At 42.4% G+C, this 17,051-nt stretch overlaps 1 protein-coding gene across 4 annotated transcripts in view; it reads left to right on the top strand.

Annotated features, from left to right (window-relative positions):
* Positions 1–444: 444 nt before the first annotated feature.
* The window catches only part of TRIM55 (tripartite motif containing 55), a 41,217-nt gene continuing 24,610 nt past the window's right edge, over positions 445–17,051 (top strand). For 3 of the 4 annotated variants that reach the window (XM_083747831.1, XM_083747832.1, XM_083747830.1), the window contains exons 1-4: positions 445–786; positions 1,380–1,552; positions 7,934–8,099; positions 10,039–10,134. In XM_083747831.1, coding sequence (XP_083603957.1) covers positions 619–786; positions 1,380–1,552; positions 7,934–8,099; positions 10,039–10,134 — 603 coding nt within the window. In that variant the 5' untranslated portion in view covers positions 445–618. The remainder of the gene's footprint in view (positions 787–1,379; positions 1,553–7,933; positions 8,100–10,038; positions 10,135–17,051) is intronic. The other variant, XM_083747833.1, reaches the window with a different exon arrangement.

Raw genomic sequence — 17,051 nt, 5'->3', positions numbered from 1 at the left:
TCTCTTTCTTGGATGTTGCATTTCTGTTGTTGTAGAGATGGCCATCTCCATATGTACAAACATACACACACATATTATTTATTGTGCTAATGCCACTTGATTGAGGATTTTGAGGATATTATCCTATGCATCAAAAGTGTGATGGTGGCAATTCTTTTTACCACGCCAAAAGTTTCCTATCACTTTCTTTTCTTCTGTCACCTTGCTTTCCGCTGCTGCAGTGAAGCCTTGAAGAACCAAGCTGCATTCTCCAGTCAGCTTAACATTTTAGTTTTTTCCAGAAGGGTAAGTGCTGCATGTGTTGGTGGCAACTGTCCGTTTCTCCCCCTTCCTTCTTAAACGCAAGAATGTTGATCTCTCACCCCTGTGAGCTGTCACCTGTCTAAATCTGTCCTTGTGTCAGATGCATATATGGAGAAACTGAGTATGGCAACCAATGACGTTCTGCTTCTAAAATAGACCCAGCTCTCTTCACTCAGTTAAAACAATGTCCTCCAGGGAAAGATCCTCAAAGGACATTTGATCTCACAAGCTTTGGAATTCTTTTAAGGGACCTAACCCGGAAACCGCTCGGCAGCACCCTAACTCTGAGCCTATGCTCCTTGGAATCGCTAGGAGATGAGCACCTCTCTTAATTACAAGTCTTTTTCCAAAGAGCAGCAAACTATGGATAACTTGGAGAAGCAGCTTATTTGTCCCATATGTTTAGAGATGTTTACTAAGCCAGTGGTTATCCTCCCCTGTCAGCACAACCTCTGCAGAAAGTGTGCCAACGATATCTTCCAGGTAGATCTATTAAACTTTTTAAAATTCCAATAAATGTTTATAATACTTTCATGTTACAAAGGGGGGAGGGGTATCATTTAATAAACAGGATTCTCTTTAAAAGCAATAAAAGAGAGCGAGAATTAATTAGGCACATGGGTTCTTTGTTATTTATCTTAAGTGTGATTTTGAATCTGTTACATTTGTAAATGTCCCTTTTATTTATATAGGCTGAAATGTTATTTCAAGTATTTAGAGATATTAACACACATACCCATTCCTGTTGTTCCACAACACCTCTAAAAATGGCAAATTTCTCTCTAGCATAAGTTGTCATTATATTATTAGCTTCCAGGCTTGAGCAACATTATATTTGCAGCTATTTCTCTTTCTGTGTACTTTTTGGGCAGTATTTTTCCTGGTAGTTTGGCTTTGATGACCTGATCCAGGTCCCCTGAAGTCATCAGAGTGACTGCATCCAGGTATTAGATCATATCTTAAGCAGATAGTGTGAGATGGACCTTGTGATGTGGAAGTGAGAGCAGTTGTCAGAAATAACTGTGAAATATTGCATGCTTAGCTTTACAACTTTGTTTATTGTTTGACAAGAACAGGCCTCGAACCCTTACCTGCCAACCAGAGGAGGCACAACTGTGGCATCAGGAGGTCGATTCCGCTGTCCATCTTGTAGACATGAAGTAGTTCTGGACAGGCATGGAGTGTATGGTCTTCAAAGGAACCTGTTGGTGGAAAATATAATTGATATTTACAAGCAGGAATCTACCAGGTAATGGACCGATTTCTGTCCTTGAAGGATTGCCCATGGATGCAGGTTCCTGACTTGGTTGTGTTTGCCACAGTAACGCATGGATTGGATTCCCAAACCCCAAATCGAGACTTCTATTATAAAACTGAGCTATTGCTGCCCATTCCCTGTTAGAACTTCTTTCCTCTACCCCATTCTTATTTTAATTCCTCAAGTCAACCTGGAGCCTTTATCTCCAGATAGCTATAGAAAGAGAAAGCAATATAAATGAGCAGTGCTTTTTTTCAGGGGGTACTCAAAGGTATGCAGTAAGGCACTTTTTTGTTGTTGTTATTAAAAAGTGTGGCACTTACTGTAACAACTTCATGGTAAAAAGGTAAAGGGATCCCTGACCGTTAGGTCCAGTCGCGGACGACTCTGGGGTTGCGGTGCTCATCTTGCTTTATTGGCCGATGGAGGCGGCGTACAGCCTCCGGGTCATGTGGCCAGCATGACTAAGCTGCTTCTGGCGAACCAGAGCAGTGCACAGAAACGCCGTTTACCTTCCTGCTGGAGTGGTACCTATTTATCTACTTGCACTGTGTGCTTTTGAACTGCTAGGTTGGCAGGAGCAGGGACTGATCAACGGGAGCTCACCCTGTCTGGGGATTCGAACCACCGACCTTCTGATCGGCAAGCCCTAGGTTCAGTGGTTTAGACCACAGCACCACCCACGTTTAGTAAAAAAAAGCACTGGCAATGAGCACCATCAGCATCTGCTAAAGGTAGTGAGGCCCCTACATCTCTGGTGGTTGCTCAGCTGCTGATACTGGTTAGGATTTGCTTTGTATAAGGAGAAAGGTTTGCTCACTTTACCCTTTGATTGGGAGCTTCATTTTACAGTATTGGATGCCACACAAGAGTCTATTCTTATTGTATAATGCTAGCAGCTCTAATCTGTTGCTTTATGGGATTTCTTGCCATGAAGCAATATGTAGAAAGGTGTTTACTCCTTGCATTTGAGAAATGAGCCTACAAATAATTCATCATGTCAGCGGTCTTTGCTCATGTACACACTCAAGAAAGTCTGTCGGTGTGTAGCCACAGAACCAAACGATGATGCATGCTATGGATCACCCTTGCAAATCCCACCAAATTCCTGCGTCCATTTCAGTTTATTCCATATATCCACCATACGTTACAACATTCCAGCACTTTTAAAAATAAAACATCAAAATCTACTGCAATGAATTGCTGAATAAAATCCTTAAATATTTTCCCCGGTTATGTGTGTTTTTCCACATGACTACTTAGTTGCCTGAGTCCTTCTGTAGACTGGCCCAGAGAGCAGCTCAGCTGCTTCTCCTCTCCAGGTGAAAAAGAGGTGAAATGCCCTTTTATACTGAAGGCATTTGAACAAGTACCGCTTGCTTGACAAGCTATACTTGCTGATTTTGCTCTTCTACTTATGCAGCCACTGAAAGTGTGGAAGCCCTGCACTGTTTTTTCACCAGGCCACCTTAGATGCAGGGGAGAGAAGAGCTTAACAGCTCCTCTCTGGGTGAGTCTACAAGAGCTCTACAAGAGCTCTGAAAGGACTTGGGCAACCAAGTAGTCATCATAGTGGGATGCATAAATGCACCCATAGCTGGAAGAAATGGTTTGTTTGTTTATTTAGCTTTTTTAAAAAATACCATTCAACATGAAAAGAGCAAAGCAGAGTAGAGAAATAGAAAAGAAAAACACACCATATAAAAGCAATGTAATATCATTATCATCAAAACCAATATAAAACAAGATCCATGTGACCATAGGCGCCGACTCCATGGGGCCTGAGGGGGCCCGAGCCCCCTCAAAAATAATTTAAGAAAATTATTACCGTAAATTTCGCTCTATAACACGCAGATTTTTTCTCCTAAAAAGTAAGGGGAAATGTCTGTGCGTGTTATTGAGCGAATGTGTGGTCCCTGGAGCCGGAGCGCAGGGGCAAAAATAGGCAAAAATCAGGCAAAAATAAGATCGGTCGGTCAGGCGGAGGGAAGGCAGAAGCTGCTGCTTTCCTGCATTCTGCCTCAGGGTCTTACTGCCCACCCGCTTCTGTTGCTGCGTTTGCTCAAACTCAACAAAGAGCAGGGAATCCCCTGCCCTCCTGGCAAGCAGAGGGTTAAGGAAAGGATCGAGTCCTTCCTTCTAATTCTTTCCTAGTCACACTGCGTGCAGGCTCCAGCCCACCACCTCCTCCTCTCCGTGCTCTAGGGACTCGCAGGCAGCCGTAAAACATGCAGGTGGGAGAGAGAGAGAGAGGGCTGGCTTGGGGGGGGACTTTTGCCTTCCTTTCTTCCCCCCCCCACCCCGTTAAACTCCTCCCCTGCATTCTTAGCCAGCTGCTTCTCCGCACACCCCTCTTGTGCTTCTTGTCCCTTCTGTGTTTTTCCTTCCCTCCCCATTTAAAACGTGGTGACAAAGCACGGATCCACATGGATCCTCAGGATTTTTGCATTGGGTCACCCCAAATTCACCATCAGATCACATAGCATGTTCATGGCTACATCTTGCACCAAAAAAATCACGCACCCACTGTTGCCTAGGGTCACAGTGGTGCAAAAACGTGGTTACAAAGCACGGATCCACATGGATCCTCAGGATTTTTGCATTGGGTCACCCCAAATTCACCATCAGATCACATAGCATGTCCATGGCTACAGTCTGTACCAAAAAAATCACGCACCCACTGTTGCCTGGGGCTGCAATGGTGCAAAAACGTGGTTACAAAGCATGGATCCACAGGATCTTTGCACTGGGTCACCCCAAATTCACCATCAGATCACATAGCATGTCCATGGCTACATCTTGCACCAAAAAAATCACGCACCCACTGTTGCCTAGGGTCACAGTGGTGCAAAAACGTGGTTACAAAGCATGGATCCACATGGATCCTCAGGATTTTTGCATTGGGCTACTCCAAACTCACTGTCAGATATTAAAAATCTTTATAAAATAGAGAATTAAATACATACAGAATGTTAAATTTTCAGTTTCCAAATATTAGTACTAGTTTAGTACTGTATTTCTATATTACTATAGTACTGTATTAGTTATTTTCAAATACTTAAATATTTTTAGGGTGTAAGACCCAATTAAAGCCCGTTATTTACATACAGTATTACAGTATTTACATACAGTATTAGGCATACTGTATTAACTTTATTAACTGTATTAAAGCATTAACTTTGAGATATTATTTTTATTTAATGAACCCTCAGCCTTATTCAAAGTAAGCTTAAATTAGCTATTTCACTTATTAATCAAAGTGCTATTACTGTGCGACAGCAATATTTTATGTTTTATTCTTTTAATGATACTTTGGGATTTATTTAAATATCATTTCAGTCTTTTCAGAGCTATATATTCACTGCTCTGTAATAGTCTATAAGCATAATTGTTACTGTAAATTAAATTAGCTTTTTACGAAAATACCGTGCGTGTTTATGTTTTGTTTCTTTTTTCAAAGCCAAAAAGTGTTTCAGGCTTGTCAAGTTTCCCGGAGTGTGGAGTTATAGAGAGTCGAGTTTTCGGGGTTCTAATGTTGATCATTTGACTCTAAAATACTTTTTAAAAACTTTAAAACTCACTAATTTTCATCTAAAATTTAGAAAACTTAAACCACTTGTCCACCTGCTTCCACAGCATCTTTCTCTAAGCTCTAGATCATGGGTAGGCAAACTAAGGCCTTTGTGGGGGGCCAGATCCAGCCCAATTGCCTTCTAAATCCGGCCCGTGGACGGTCTGGAAATCAGTGTGTTTTTTAATCAGTAGAATGTGTCCTTTTATTTAAAATGCATCTCTGGGTTATTTGTGGGGCATAGGAATTCGTTCTTCTTCTTCTTTTCAAAATATGGTCTGGCCCCCCACAAAGTCTGAGGGACAGTGGACCCTGCTGAAAAAGTTTGCTGACCCCTGCTCTAGATGCTGGCCTTGCCAAATCCTATTACTCTCTCTCTCTGTGTGTTTTCATAATTTCTTTCATTGACATATTATGTGCATATTATGCCAATACCAAAACGATGTCAGACCAAACCTAGCAGCACAATTTTATACGTGTCTACTTGGAAGTAAGCTAGTCCCTGCTAACTGTGCACAGGACTGTAGCTTTAATGACGCGGATATTTTCTGGCTGCCTCTTCATGGAGCGTTGCAGAAGAAGGGATGCTGTTTTGAAGAATAGAGAGCATCTCTTCAGTGACGTTTCTCTGGCTCTGTAGCACTGTAATTGAAATCTGAATAGGTTCCCAGATATTATTGTGCAAAAGTCTTCCCTTGGGAAAAGGCTGTATGCCAGAAACTGAAGAGCTATGTTATTTCATATAATTGAGCCCGTTCCTTCTAAGATGGCAAGATGAGAGAGAGAGAGAGAGAGAGAGAGAGAGAGAGAGAGAGAGAGATGGAGAGAGAACAGGTTTCTTGAACCTTTAACAGTTGTGTAGAAAAGGAAATTTCTGACTTCTACACAACTATTAAAAGTGCAGGAAGGAACTTTTTCTTCCCCCCCTTTGTTTGGTCTTCCTGGTTCCTTCTCCATCTTGGCAGCTGGGCTATTATAATCTAAGAGAATCCATAAGTTCAATACTCTTCAACACTGATATTTGGCTTCGAAGTCAATTTGGAACTGAGAAGCCATGGAAAGGGTTAAGCACCTATCGGCTCCCTCTGCCATTTCTCTGCTCTGCATCTCCCCCTCCCCCTTGCAACACACCCTGCTATTTTGCTTGGTAATTTAGAACAATTATCAAGTTTACGTTTAGAACTCTTAAATTGCCCCCTTAAATTTTTCATACCTAATTTGATTACAGTACATATATGGAGCCTATCTTACTGTGCGGGTCTCATTCATTTCCTTTAGTTCCATTTCACCTTTAAGTGCTAGAAACCAGAACATGGGAACTTCTCTCTCTGAGTGCAGAATCAGTGTAGTCTAGGGGGAACCTATTATTGTGTACATGGGTTGAAGACCAATATAGAGTAAAAATGGGCATATTGTGAGAGGATTATACATACTGGATCTCTGAAAAACAGCATCTGTAAACTTGTGCAAGGACTAAGTTTTAATTTATATATTTTTTAACTGTTGCTATATCTGTATTGTCCCTGTTATACCTAATTGCAAATTCAAATGTATCCTTATCGTGTTTTATGACTTCCTTGATATTGTATGTGGGCTGGAACTGGTCTGTGACTGAAATAATAAATTCATCATCACTTGTGCAAGGAAACAGACAGGAATTCTTTGGGGGTGTTTATATTACCATCTAAGAGTGCAAGGAAGGTTTTTTGTGTGCGTATTTCACAGCTCCTTCCCCCCACCCAGCTGTTCACATCTGTATGGCTTCACCAGTGTCAGATTGCATCCCTTCCAACATGAAGCTGCCCAAAACTGGGACACAGATTGCAGCCTCTCAAAAGTGCCTTTTTGGGACATGGCACCCCAAAATGCATATTTTTTTAGCAGCATGCCCCAAAAAAGTACAGCCCAAAATTACGCAAGATTCCAGCAGCCATTTTTTCGGGGCAGTTGACAGGCATGAGATTAGTGCAACACCAAGGGGCACTGGCGGGGTAGAGATGTTTCTGCCCTGTGCAAAGGTATTCCTCTTCCATGGATATGGTCTTAGTGGTGTGTCCATAGGCCAATTCTGGCTCCACATGTCCTTTCACAGTGAGGACATAGGTTTCTAGGCAGGAGTTGATCATGGTTAGGGTTTGCCAAATGTGCCTTCCTCTTAGCTCGTTTCTCCCTTTCGTCCTGAGTTCGAGTGTCTTCAAAGTCCATGACACCTTTGGTAAAGGCTGTTCTCCAACTGGAGCGCTCACAGGCCAGTGTTTCCCAATTGTCAATGTTAATACTACATTTTTTAAGATTTGCCTTGAGAGAGTTTTTAAACCTCTTTTGTTGACCAGCAGCATTATGCTGATGTTCATACCTTGGCTAGATATGAATTAGGAATAACTCCAAGAAAGTTCAGGAATTTTGGATATGAATTTTGAATAATGTTGTGTAAACATGGGTTACAAACCCAGCACTGGAAAAACAGTAAGTGAAAACTGTAAATGGAAGTGTGAACCCAGCATGTTTTCAAATTTCCCTTCTCTGTTCCCCGTGTCACTATTTTGTATCGTATTCTTCTGTTGGGGAAAGACCATAGTTTGTAGTAAAGTGTATTACTTGCATACAGAAAGTCCCAGATTCAGTACTTGGCATCATGACCAGGATCAGGTATCAGGGAAAGCTACCATAAGTCAGAGGAGACAGTATCAGGCTAGATGAACTGGCATTTTGCCTATTTTATTTAATCATTTAATTTTTTAAAAAAGTGATGCAGATTGGGATTTGGTTTTCTTATTCTTCTTGGTGAATTCCATTCACAGGCCTGAAAGAAAAACTGAACAGCCAATGTGTGAAGAACATGAAGATGAGAAAATTAATATTTATTGCCTGAATTGTGAAGTGCCGACATGCTCAATGTGCAAAGTTTTTGGTGCTCATAAAGATTGTGAGGTTGCTCCCCTCACGAATGTTTACCAAAGACAGAAGGTAATTTATTTATTTTTTTAAAAAGGCTTCCTCTTAATGCATTTTCATCAGTAGAATTCTTGTAGTTTTTGAAAACAAATAACCATAATAAAATTCTTTCCCTGGTGAGGTCCTCCACCAATGTTGCGGGATTGCAGTTTGATTGTCCCAGTTGAAAAACCCAGTCAGAACTGTATACTATTGATTATGTGTGATGTGAAACTCAAAATGGAAGGGCCCTACTAAGGTCATCTTGTTGAAGTCCTGTGCCCTGATAGGGTCTTTTTGACGTTTCTAAATCTACCCAGCCTTTTGTTAATACTGGTACATGCATTACAACCAACATGTTGATTAGCCTGTGACATGGAAACCTTCCTTACCAATGCAAATTGATAACACAACCAGGAATGTGAGGCGCTGACCAGTACAAATGGTGACTTGGGCTGCTTTCATACACTATGGCCATGTGGCTATGTGGAAGAATTTATCAGCGTTCCCCCCAGAGCTGCCACAGTGTATGAAATAAACATGCCTTCTTTCTTTTTCTCATTTGTTCTGCCAAACAAAACTCCTTATTTTCAGACCTAGCTCTAGGCTTTAGGGGTTCCCCAGCAAAATGTACTTTTGTAAGCCCCCTTCTACCTCTGAGCACCCTTTTCTTGGTGACATAGGCTTTTATTCATGGTCATAGCAGATAGCAGTGTTCCAATGAAACTGCCATTTTAATTTCCCACAATGCCCCTGAATGTAGCATTGTTCTGGTGCATTGGAGGAAATTTAACTGATCGATTCCAGATTCCCACTGTGGAAAGGGATCATTTTAAATGCCCCGGAACAAAAAAGTGGTGTCTTAGTACCTTAGCAGCAGCCTGACGAAGTTGTGTGCTAACACCAGCCCCAATTATTAGCTTTATGATTATTGTTGTTGTTCTCCTCTCAAACCTTGCCAGTTTGTCATTTTCTTTAAATTATAGTGACCAAATGTGCACAATATTTGACCAAAGACACATATCCTAGAGCCGAGAAAGAGAACATACTACTTTTTATGAATCAGTATATTTATGCATACTTTTCAATTAAGAAGGAAATGATTTTTTTTGCAAGTAATTTCTTGAGTATGGAACAGAAAGGCTGGGCTATGCTCCTAGAATCCTTTGCTGCCATCTGTACAATATCTCTTTATTTTTAACCCGGCATTCACTAAACAGCTGTTTATTTGGACTATCCTCTGGAGAAATGCAGCTCAATTTCTTGAGAGTCCTAGTGTGGCTGCCACTAGACAGAGCCAGTTTACAAGTACAGCCTTTGAATGGAACCCATAATTATATTTATTTGTGAACACTATGGCTGGGTAGATGCCTTTGGGGGTGGGGACATCCAGTTGAATACACTGGAAGCTGTCCATGGCTTCCTCCTATCTGAGATAATTAGAAAGAAATGATGTTTAACAAAGATATCTGTGAAATCCATGAATATGCATATCAATGATTATATATCTGCTAGAGATAATGTAAAACCTATATATGTGTCTCCTCCCAAATTGCAAAATTTAGGCGGTGGTTCAAATACTTTGTATTCAAAGCAAAAATCACTGCAAAACCGAGCAATTCAGATAGGCTGGAATAACCTTTCAAGAAGCAGTCTAGAAATAATTTCAGAAGGATAAAATAAAATCCTGCCAATCAAATTTTAATCCTATTCCTATAGAAACAAGATCCTTTAATGAAATAAGTTGTGGTGCAGATTAGCTTCATCTACTGCAAAAGTATATTTTGGAGTATTTTCTTGACTTTGGGGTTTTCAAAAGTAGAATTTATTGTATGTTCCTATAGTAAAGTATGTACATTTCCCCAAAAAAATATTTGTGTGGGAGGGAGGGGCAGATGTCGTTCCAAAAATGCAAGCAATAAGGCCACAGAGTTTTATGCTCTCCTTAAGTTATGTTTATTTTACATTATAGTCTGAACTCAGCGATGGCATTGCTGTATTAGTGGGAAGTAATGACAGGGTGCAAGGAATTGTAACTCAGTTGGAAGAAGCCTGCAGGACAGTTGAGGTAAGAAACACAATTTACGGTAGATTCTACCAAACTAAATTCTGCTTTAGAATTCTAATTATTGCATACTTACATAGTCTGTGGTAAGAGCAAACAACTTCGATGATGGTGCAGTTTTAAATGTCTCATTTGAGACTTTTAATCTAATTTACTCTAAGAGGTGTGACTGGAGACACACACAGTTTTCAAGATGCACAGAGCTCAAAAGCATGGTATGTTATACACTAGCACAATCTATACCATAAAGAGCACCGTCTTAACCATTTTTAAATGGATCATGTCTTCTCTTGGGGCCAACATGGTGAATGCTTCGTCCAGATTATGCTACCGGCAGAAGCCAGGAATAACAAAGGTGTCCCATGACAGAAGAGCCTGTCAACCTTACAGCGTAGGCAATGGATATGTTTAGTAAACAAACCCAGATGACTCAAGCAAGTGCACTGGGCCACACCCACTGTGAAGGGAATGAATAGTGCAGTCGCCAGCTAATGCACTGAAAGTTTCAATCCACTCACTTATTAAATTTCTAGCCCACAGTAAGGTTGCAGGGCAGGTTGCAACAATTTAAAATTCAAGTTTAAAACAAATGGTTGGCACCTGTCTGTCTCAAGAGACAATGGAATGAGCCTCTGGGGATGAAGTCAAACCATTGCGTTAGCAGCACTGAAGAGACCTCCCTGGGGCGCAAGTCTGAGCAGTGTGTATGGAGGTCCTGGGCTGCCCAGACGACAAGACCCACCTCCCTCAGCTTCGTTGACGTGGTGCAAAGGAAAGCAGAGCAATATGTTTGGCACCAGCTTGGCTGCAGGAATTGCTAGTGTCATCAGACTGTCTTAGGGACTCCATTCCAGATTTGTGTAGGGTTTACTCCTTGGTCTTTTCTTTTCCCAAACAGATCCCACAAGGCAGTGGAGGTTTAGGTTCAGGGTTTTCCTTCTCCTAGATGGGCTGCATTCCCAGGTTGATGGGACCCACCTGCCCCTCAGTTCCCTTTACAGCATGTGCAGAAACCACCTTCATAACTGTTGGACCCACTATGGGTCTTGTCTAGTCAATCCATTGGAGCTTGTCCTCACATGGAGGGGAAGTCCCTAATTCACCAAGGGTTTGAGACCCACTGGCTACCCACATCTGGTTTAGCCAGCCAGCTGAGGCCATTTCCCATGCTGTAGCCATTGTTGCTTGCGGACAGCTTTTAGGAGCCACACGTAAGAGCTGAGTGCAGGGTGGGGACCAACGGTGGACAAGCTACCCAGAATAAACATGACGTGTCCACCACCAAAGTTACTACCCCTTCCCTAACACCCCATGCACCCCTTCAAGCAAATTACAGCCACAGAAATAGGGTGGGTCATGGGAATATACATTTCAGATGTGAAAGGCCAGGGTAAAGAGCCAATTCATAGTAACTGATAGCTTTCTACAAGTAAAAAATTTAAAGGGTCAGCTCCCTCTGTCAATAGTTGACATCCACTGGGAGAGAATGTGTTGACCGGGTAGGAAAGACTTACATCACCATTCTCACCCATGTGGTAACAATATTTACATGGAAGTAGTTTTCACGCAAAGGCCTACCTAGCCCTTATGGTGGATGAGGTGAGCAACAGCAACCTTGCACTCAGTCCCAGGTGGTTTGGAGCCACCAACTGTATTTCCTACAATGCTGCTAATGTAGTGTCCGTCTGGGACATTGTGAGAAATTATAAGGGTGGCCCCAATGAGGGCTGACTCCAGGTTTGAAGGAGCAACAATCAATGCACTCAAGGCTAGCCTAATGCATTTTGTCACTTGAGGCAAAACAGAAAATGGGACTCCCTGCCGCCACCTAAGGTGACCAGAGGCAGCTGAGGGAAGCCCTGGCACATGGAAGGTGACAGAGGAGAAGAAAGGAGGCGACAGAGGAGCAAGTGGCAGCAGCAGCGGCCCCATTCTTCCCAGGGCCAGGCAGTGGCTAGAGGTGAGAAGTGCAGGAGGAGGTGAGTGGCACACTCCTTGGGGCCCTGGTTCTGCCACCCACTCAGCTGTCCCCTGCCTGCCACCTGAGGAGACTGTGTCGTTGAGGGCAGACAGGCCTCAGTTCACTAGTGGCTGCTAAAAATAAACTAACAGGCAAACAAAAGCAAATTCTCAAGTCCAATTTCCAATTTGAAATTGGACGACATAATGAAAACATGTGTATGCTTTCCCGTTGCAGAATGAAGCCTTTATCAAAGGGTTACTTTCCTGCTGTTGCCAGACCTACATGACCTTGGTTAATGACCTGCCGCTTGCCACCATTTTACTTCAGGATCCTTAACTCCCATGAGGGTCAATTAGAGAGTGTCAGTGCATAATTGGAACACCACGTGGTTCGCTGACTCTGCATACTTATTCCGGATAGGTCAGAAAGGGCATCTGAAACCTGCCACTCCTCTCATGACATTTTTCAGACACAAGAAGAGGCATTTCTCTTTCAAGATACAATCTTAAGATGTAGGCCCTCCCCTCCCCATTTTCTTCCCCACCCAGTAAAGAAATGGTACAGGCTACAGTCTCCAGCAGGAGATTGGAAAGAGGGAGGGTGCTTTTTAACTTCTTTTTTCTCCTTTGGCATCCCACCTCTAAATCAGCTATCCTCCAGATGATTATTGTCTTATGTGAGCAAAGCACCAAAAGTTACCGTACTTGGGGGACAAATTTGTAGGGAGAAGATTGGGGAGAAGACTGAAGTTGCTCCTTTCCCTGCCCCCATCAGTCCATCATGTGTCATATAAACCTCAGAAAGCAATGCTGACCATGTTCTAGACCAGAGCTTTCCAAACTGTGTGTGTCGGCTGCAGTGTACAGGTGTGCTCTGCAATATGTGTCTGTATCTCTTATAAGGGGTTATTTGAGAACCAGTTTGCTAGCAAAACTGAATTACTGGGTCAAAAAATGATGCAGGTCTAAAAATTGTGTCACCAACATGAAAATTTTGGAAAGCTCTGTTATAGACCATGATACTTCTGCCTGTGAAAGTAGGCTGGACCGGCAAGTCCTGCTATCTTTAGCTATAAGGAGTTGACTTGTGACAAGTATAGAAAGCTAAAGATAGCAGGAATGCAAGGAATGGATACTGATAGTTAAGAGTGTGAAGCATGTAGACCAGGGATGGGGAACCATAGCCCAGGTGCGAAAAGTACCTCCCAGGCCTATTATCTGGTCTTCAGGACCTTCTGCAGGCCATGCCTCCTCTGGAGACCCCTCCATGCCATCCTCAAGTGCCGTTGCCTGACTGGAATGTGTTTTTGAATTGTCATAATGCCTCTTGCTTGCCTTGAGGGAGAGAAGTGTGTGTGTGTGTGTAGAAACCTCTGCTTTTCCATGTAGCCTACTATATAAAGCTAAGATTCACAGTTGTTACTTGTTACTTGTTACCCATTTGTCTTGCCTCTGGCCCCACCATCAGCTGGTGCCCATTGGGGCTGGTGGGGTGGAAGGCAGGGAGCCAAAGCCAATAACAAGTAGAGCCAACTAATTTTGTCCCCATCCTTCTCCCTGCTGAGGACAACAGTGAAACTAGAGTAGAAGAAGCTGACAGTCAAGAGCCATTCTCCTGGACTGGATATAAGTTGGGGGGGGGGGTTAAGTCCCACACAGACTGTGTATTGTCTATACTAGGGGGGCGGTGTGTGTAGGATTACATTTTCCCTTGGACAACCCCAGTGGAGGTTGGCTAATTAGGGCCTATGGGGCACTGCCCCACCAGTCTGCCCTCAGCTTGCCTCCATGTAGGCTCACAAGATCATCATCATTTTCATTCATTTATTTTTCTGCCATTTGTTATGTGCCCAGAATGGCTCACAACAAATCAAATGAATAAATATAATTTCTTTAAAAATGTTCCTGGATGTGCCTCTGGGAAAGTGCACAGACAGGGACTGAAGGCAACCAACCTCTTGTATTGTTGTACCCAGCACCTGAAATTCAGAAAGATTCTTCCTTTGAGCATAGTATTTCTGTATATCTAATATGATTAAATAAAACCACAGGAGAAATGGGCAGGAGAAACTGCAGCTGTCTCAGGGAAGTGAAAGATAGAGAACAGTTCTCTGGGTTGTAGCCCAGCAACTCTTTCCACAGGAAGCATTAGACAGGAGTAGTACCACAAATAATGCTGTGAATTTGTCTTGAAACCACAAGCGCCTTTCATGAAGTTCTTGCAAAATATTTGCATCATTAATGTTAACAAACCGACAAATAAAAACACATGATGGGCAACTGGAGCTTGCAGAGAAACCCATCTTAGACTGAGGTCCAAACTAGGTGTGATGCAGAACATCTCAGAACATAATCTGCTTCATTAAAAAAAATGAAGGCCGCATGAGGCCTGAATGGGATCAGGACCATAGCATTGAGAGAGGAGGTCAATCCTTTCCTCCCATACTCTCTTTCCTTTAAAATTCCCTTCCCAAAGCTGCCATCTGTCCCTCAATTGGAAATGTATGATTTTACTAAAGAAAATCTGGTGATCTCCATATACAGTGGACACTCGGGTTGCGAACGTGATCTGTGTGGGATGTACGTTCGCAACCCACAGCTGCGCATCTGCGCACGTGCGGGTTGCAATTTAGCACTTCTGCGCATGCACCACCGCCGAAACCCGGAAGTAACTCATTCCGGTACTTCTGGGTTTTGGCGGTCCGTAACCCAAAAAGCAACCTGAAGCGCCTGTAATCCAAGGTATGACTGTAGTGTTCAGGAGGACTCATCTTATTCTGCATTCCTCCTGAAAGCTATCTCGTCCCTACCATCTAGGACAGGAAAGGCAGAGGCACATGATACAGGAGTGGAGGAACAATCCAATTCAGTTCACATTTGAAGGTGAACCTCCCTGTTTTGTACTTTCCAAAACAAGAAGCAAGTCCACACGCAGCCATCCTTCAAAATTTGCATTTCTCTGAATTTTGCAGTGCACTCATCAAGCCAAGTCGTGTATACACTAATGCATATACTAGTGGAAAGTGTGCACATGAATGCATACACTACTGAAAATAACACAGAGAATGCATTATATCACGGGAAATTGCTTGCAGAAATGGATCTCTCTCTCTATGCTATATTTGCGCCAGTTTGTCATTGCGGTGTTATCATTTGCTGATTTCCAAGATTCTAAAGGCAGGAATGGGGGAGGAGGGGGGAGGAGGATAGGCAGGAAGGATAATAAATTAGTTGGCTGGTTGGGGAATTTAAGGGAAGGCCTTGGTTGGCAAAACAAGGGTTGTTATCTGTGCGGCAGTTTTAGTTCTCTGATGATTGAGGGGGTGGGGATAAAGTACCGGTAAGAATTGGAGAAAGGGTTGGTAGACTTGGGTGGGGTTAAGGTGGCATCTGGAGGAATGAGGGAAATAGGTAAGTGTGTGAAACAGTTTTAGAGTTCTGGTGACAGGTGAATAAAGTTGGAGAGGAGGAGTAATTGGGGAAGAGACAGATGGAAGTGGAAGGGGTAAATTGGGACATTTGCTGTAGAGCCGCCCTTTCCCATTAATCAAAACGACATACAAAAATGTGTTTCTTCAGAGCAATTCGCACTGAAATGTTTGTGAATTTTCATGAGGATTAGTTTAATTTAAATTCGCAAAGTGCTCTGGAAATGTGGAGAACTGAATTTAAGCATGGAAAATGAGAAACTGAGATGACCAACACTGACAGATTTGTCCATCCTTAACACAATATGAAACTGAATACTAGATGTCTCCCCAAGTTTCTTCCACCTGTTTCTTTGGGGAATTTTAATAGGGAAAGGAAAGTCAGAGGAAGGGAAGGGTTAAGCCTCCCTGCACTGTGGTCCTCAACCAATTTTAGAATGCTCTGTAGTACCTCGGGTTACAAACACTTTGGGTTACAAACACTTCGGATTACAGACTCCGCTAACCCGGAAGTAGTACCTCAGGTTAAGAACTTTGCTTCAGGATGAGAACGGAAATCATGCCGCGGAGGTGCTACAGCAGCGGGAGGCCCCATTAGCTAAAGTGGTACCTCAGGTTAAGATTAAGTTCATAACCAGAGGTACCACTGTATTACTATTTCTTTTATGCAGGAGATCTTGATCACATTATCTTCCATGTCACATATAGCTCTGCCCTCACTATGTCTTGTCAAAAGAACCCCAATCTCTCACGCATATACACCAAAAGACGAAATGATTGAACCTCCATCACCAAGTGAAAGGTTGTAAATAAAAAATACACAGGGCAATAATGTTTAAATTCAAGATACTGTGGCTCTAATTAGCAGGAAAATCCATTGTAGTTCTTTATGTAACCAAAGCAAAGGAGAAGAAATAATATACCAAAGGTGGTTCAAAGTCTCTAAAAACCTCCGAGCCAAGGAAGGAAGGAAAGAAAAATATAAGCAGTTAAGTTAAAACTTTGTTGTCAGGAAGGCTTTGCACTGCAAGGATGAAATTGGTTGCTATCAGGGATTTGCAGACTGAAACACGCCTTTCAAGTAAGTTAACTGTAGAAATTAGAATCACACCAAAGCAGAGGCTCCTTAACACTGAAGTTTTAGCAAACTTAAACAAAAACCAAGACCTCAAAGGTTTATAGAGAACGATACATTTAAGAAACAGAAGCAATCTCCAAGACCAATGCTGTATCTTTCCAGCAATGACTCACTCACATGCAATGCTCTCTTTTTCAACTATTTTCCAAACTGGAGAGATTGCGATACTCGTACAGCCTTTCACCTTCATAATGTTTATGAAGGCTTTGCATCCATAAATAATAATAAAATAAGCTGTTAAGATGTTTTCTATGAGGAGTGATTCCATAACCCAATGGTTCTTCCTCATTTCACATCATCTCCCTCTCTGATGGGCATCAGTTTGACCTTGAAATTTGTCAAGCTAAGAAAATCGCCTAGAGCTAAGAGACACAAACACTCACCTTCCTGTT

This window comes from Podarcis gaigeae, assembly GCF_964106915.1.
Source record: "Podarcis gaigeae genome assembly, chromosome: 7".
Taxonomy (NCBI): Eukaryota; Metazoa; Chordata; class Lepidosauria; order Squamata; family Lacertidae; genus Podarcis; species Podarcis gaigeae.
The sequence above is the reverse complement of the archived record's forward strand: the minus strand, read 5'-3'. Positions and strand labels throughout refer to the sequence as shown.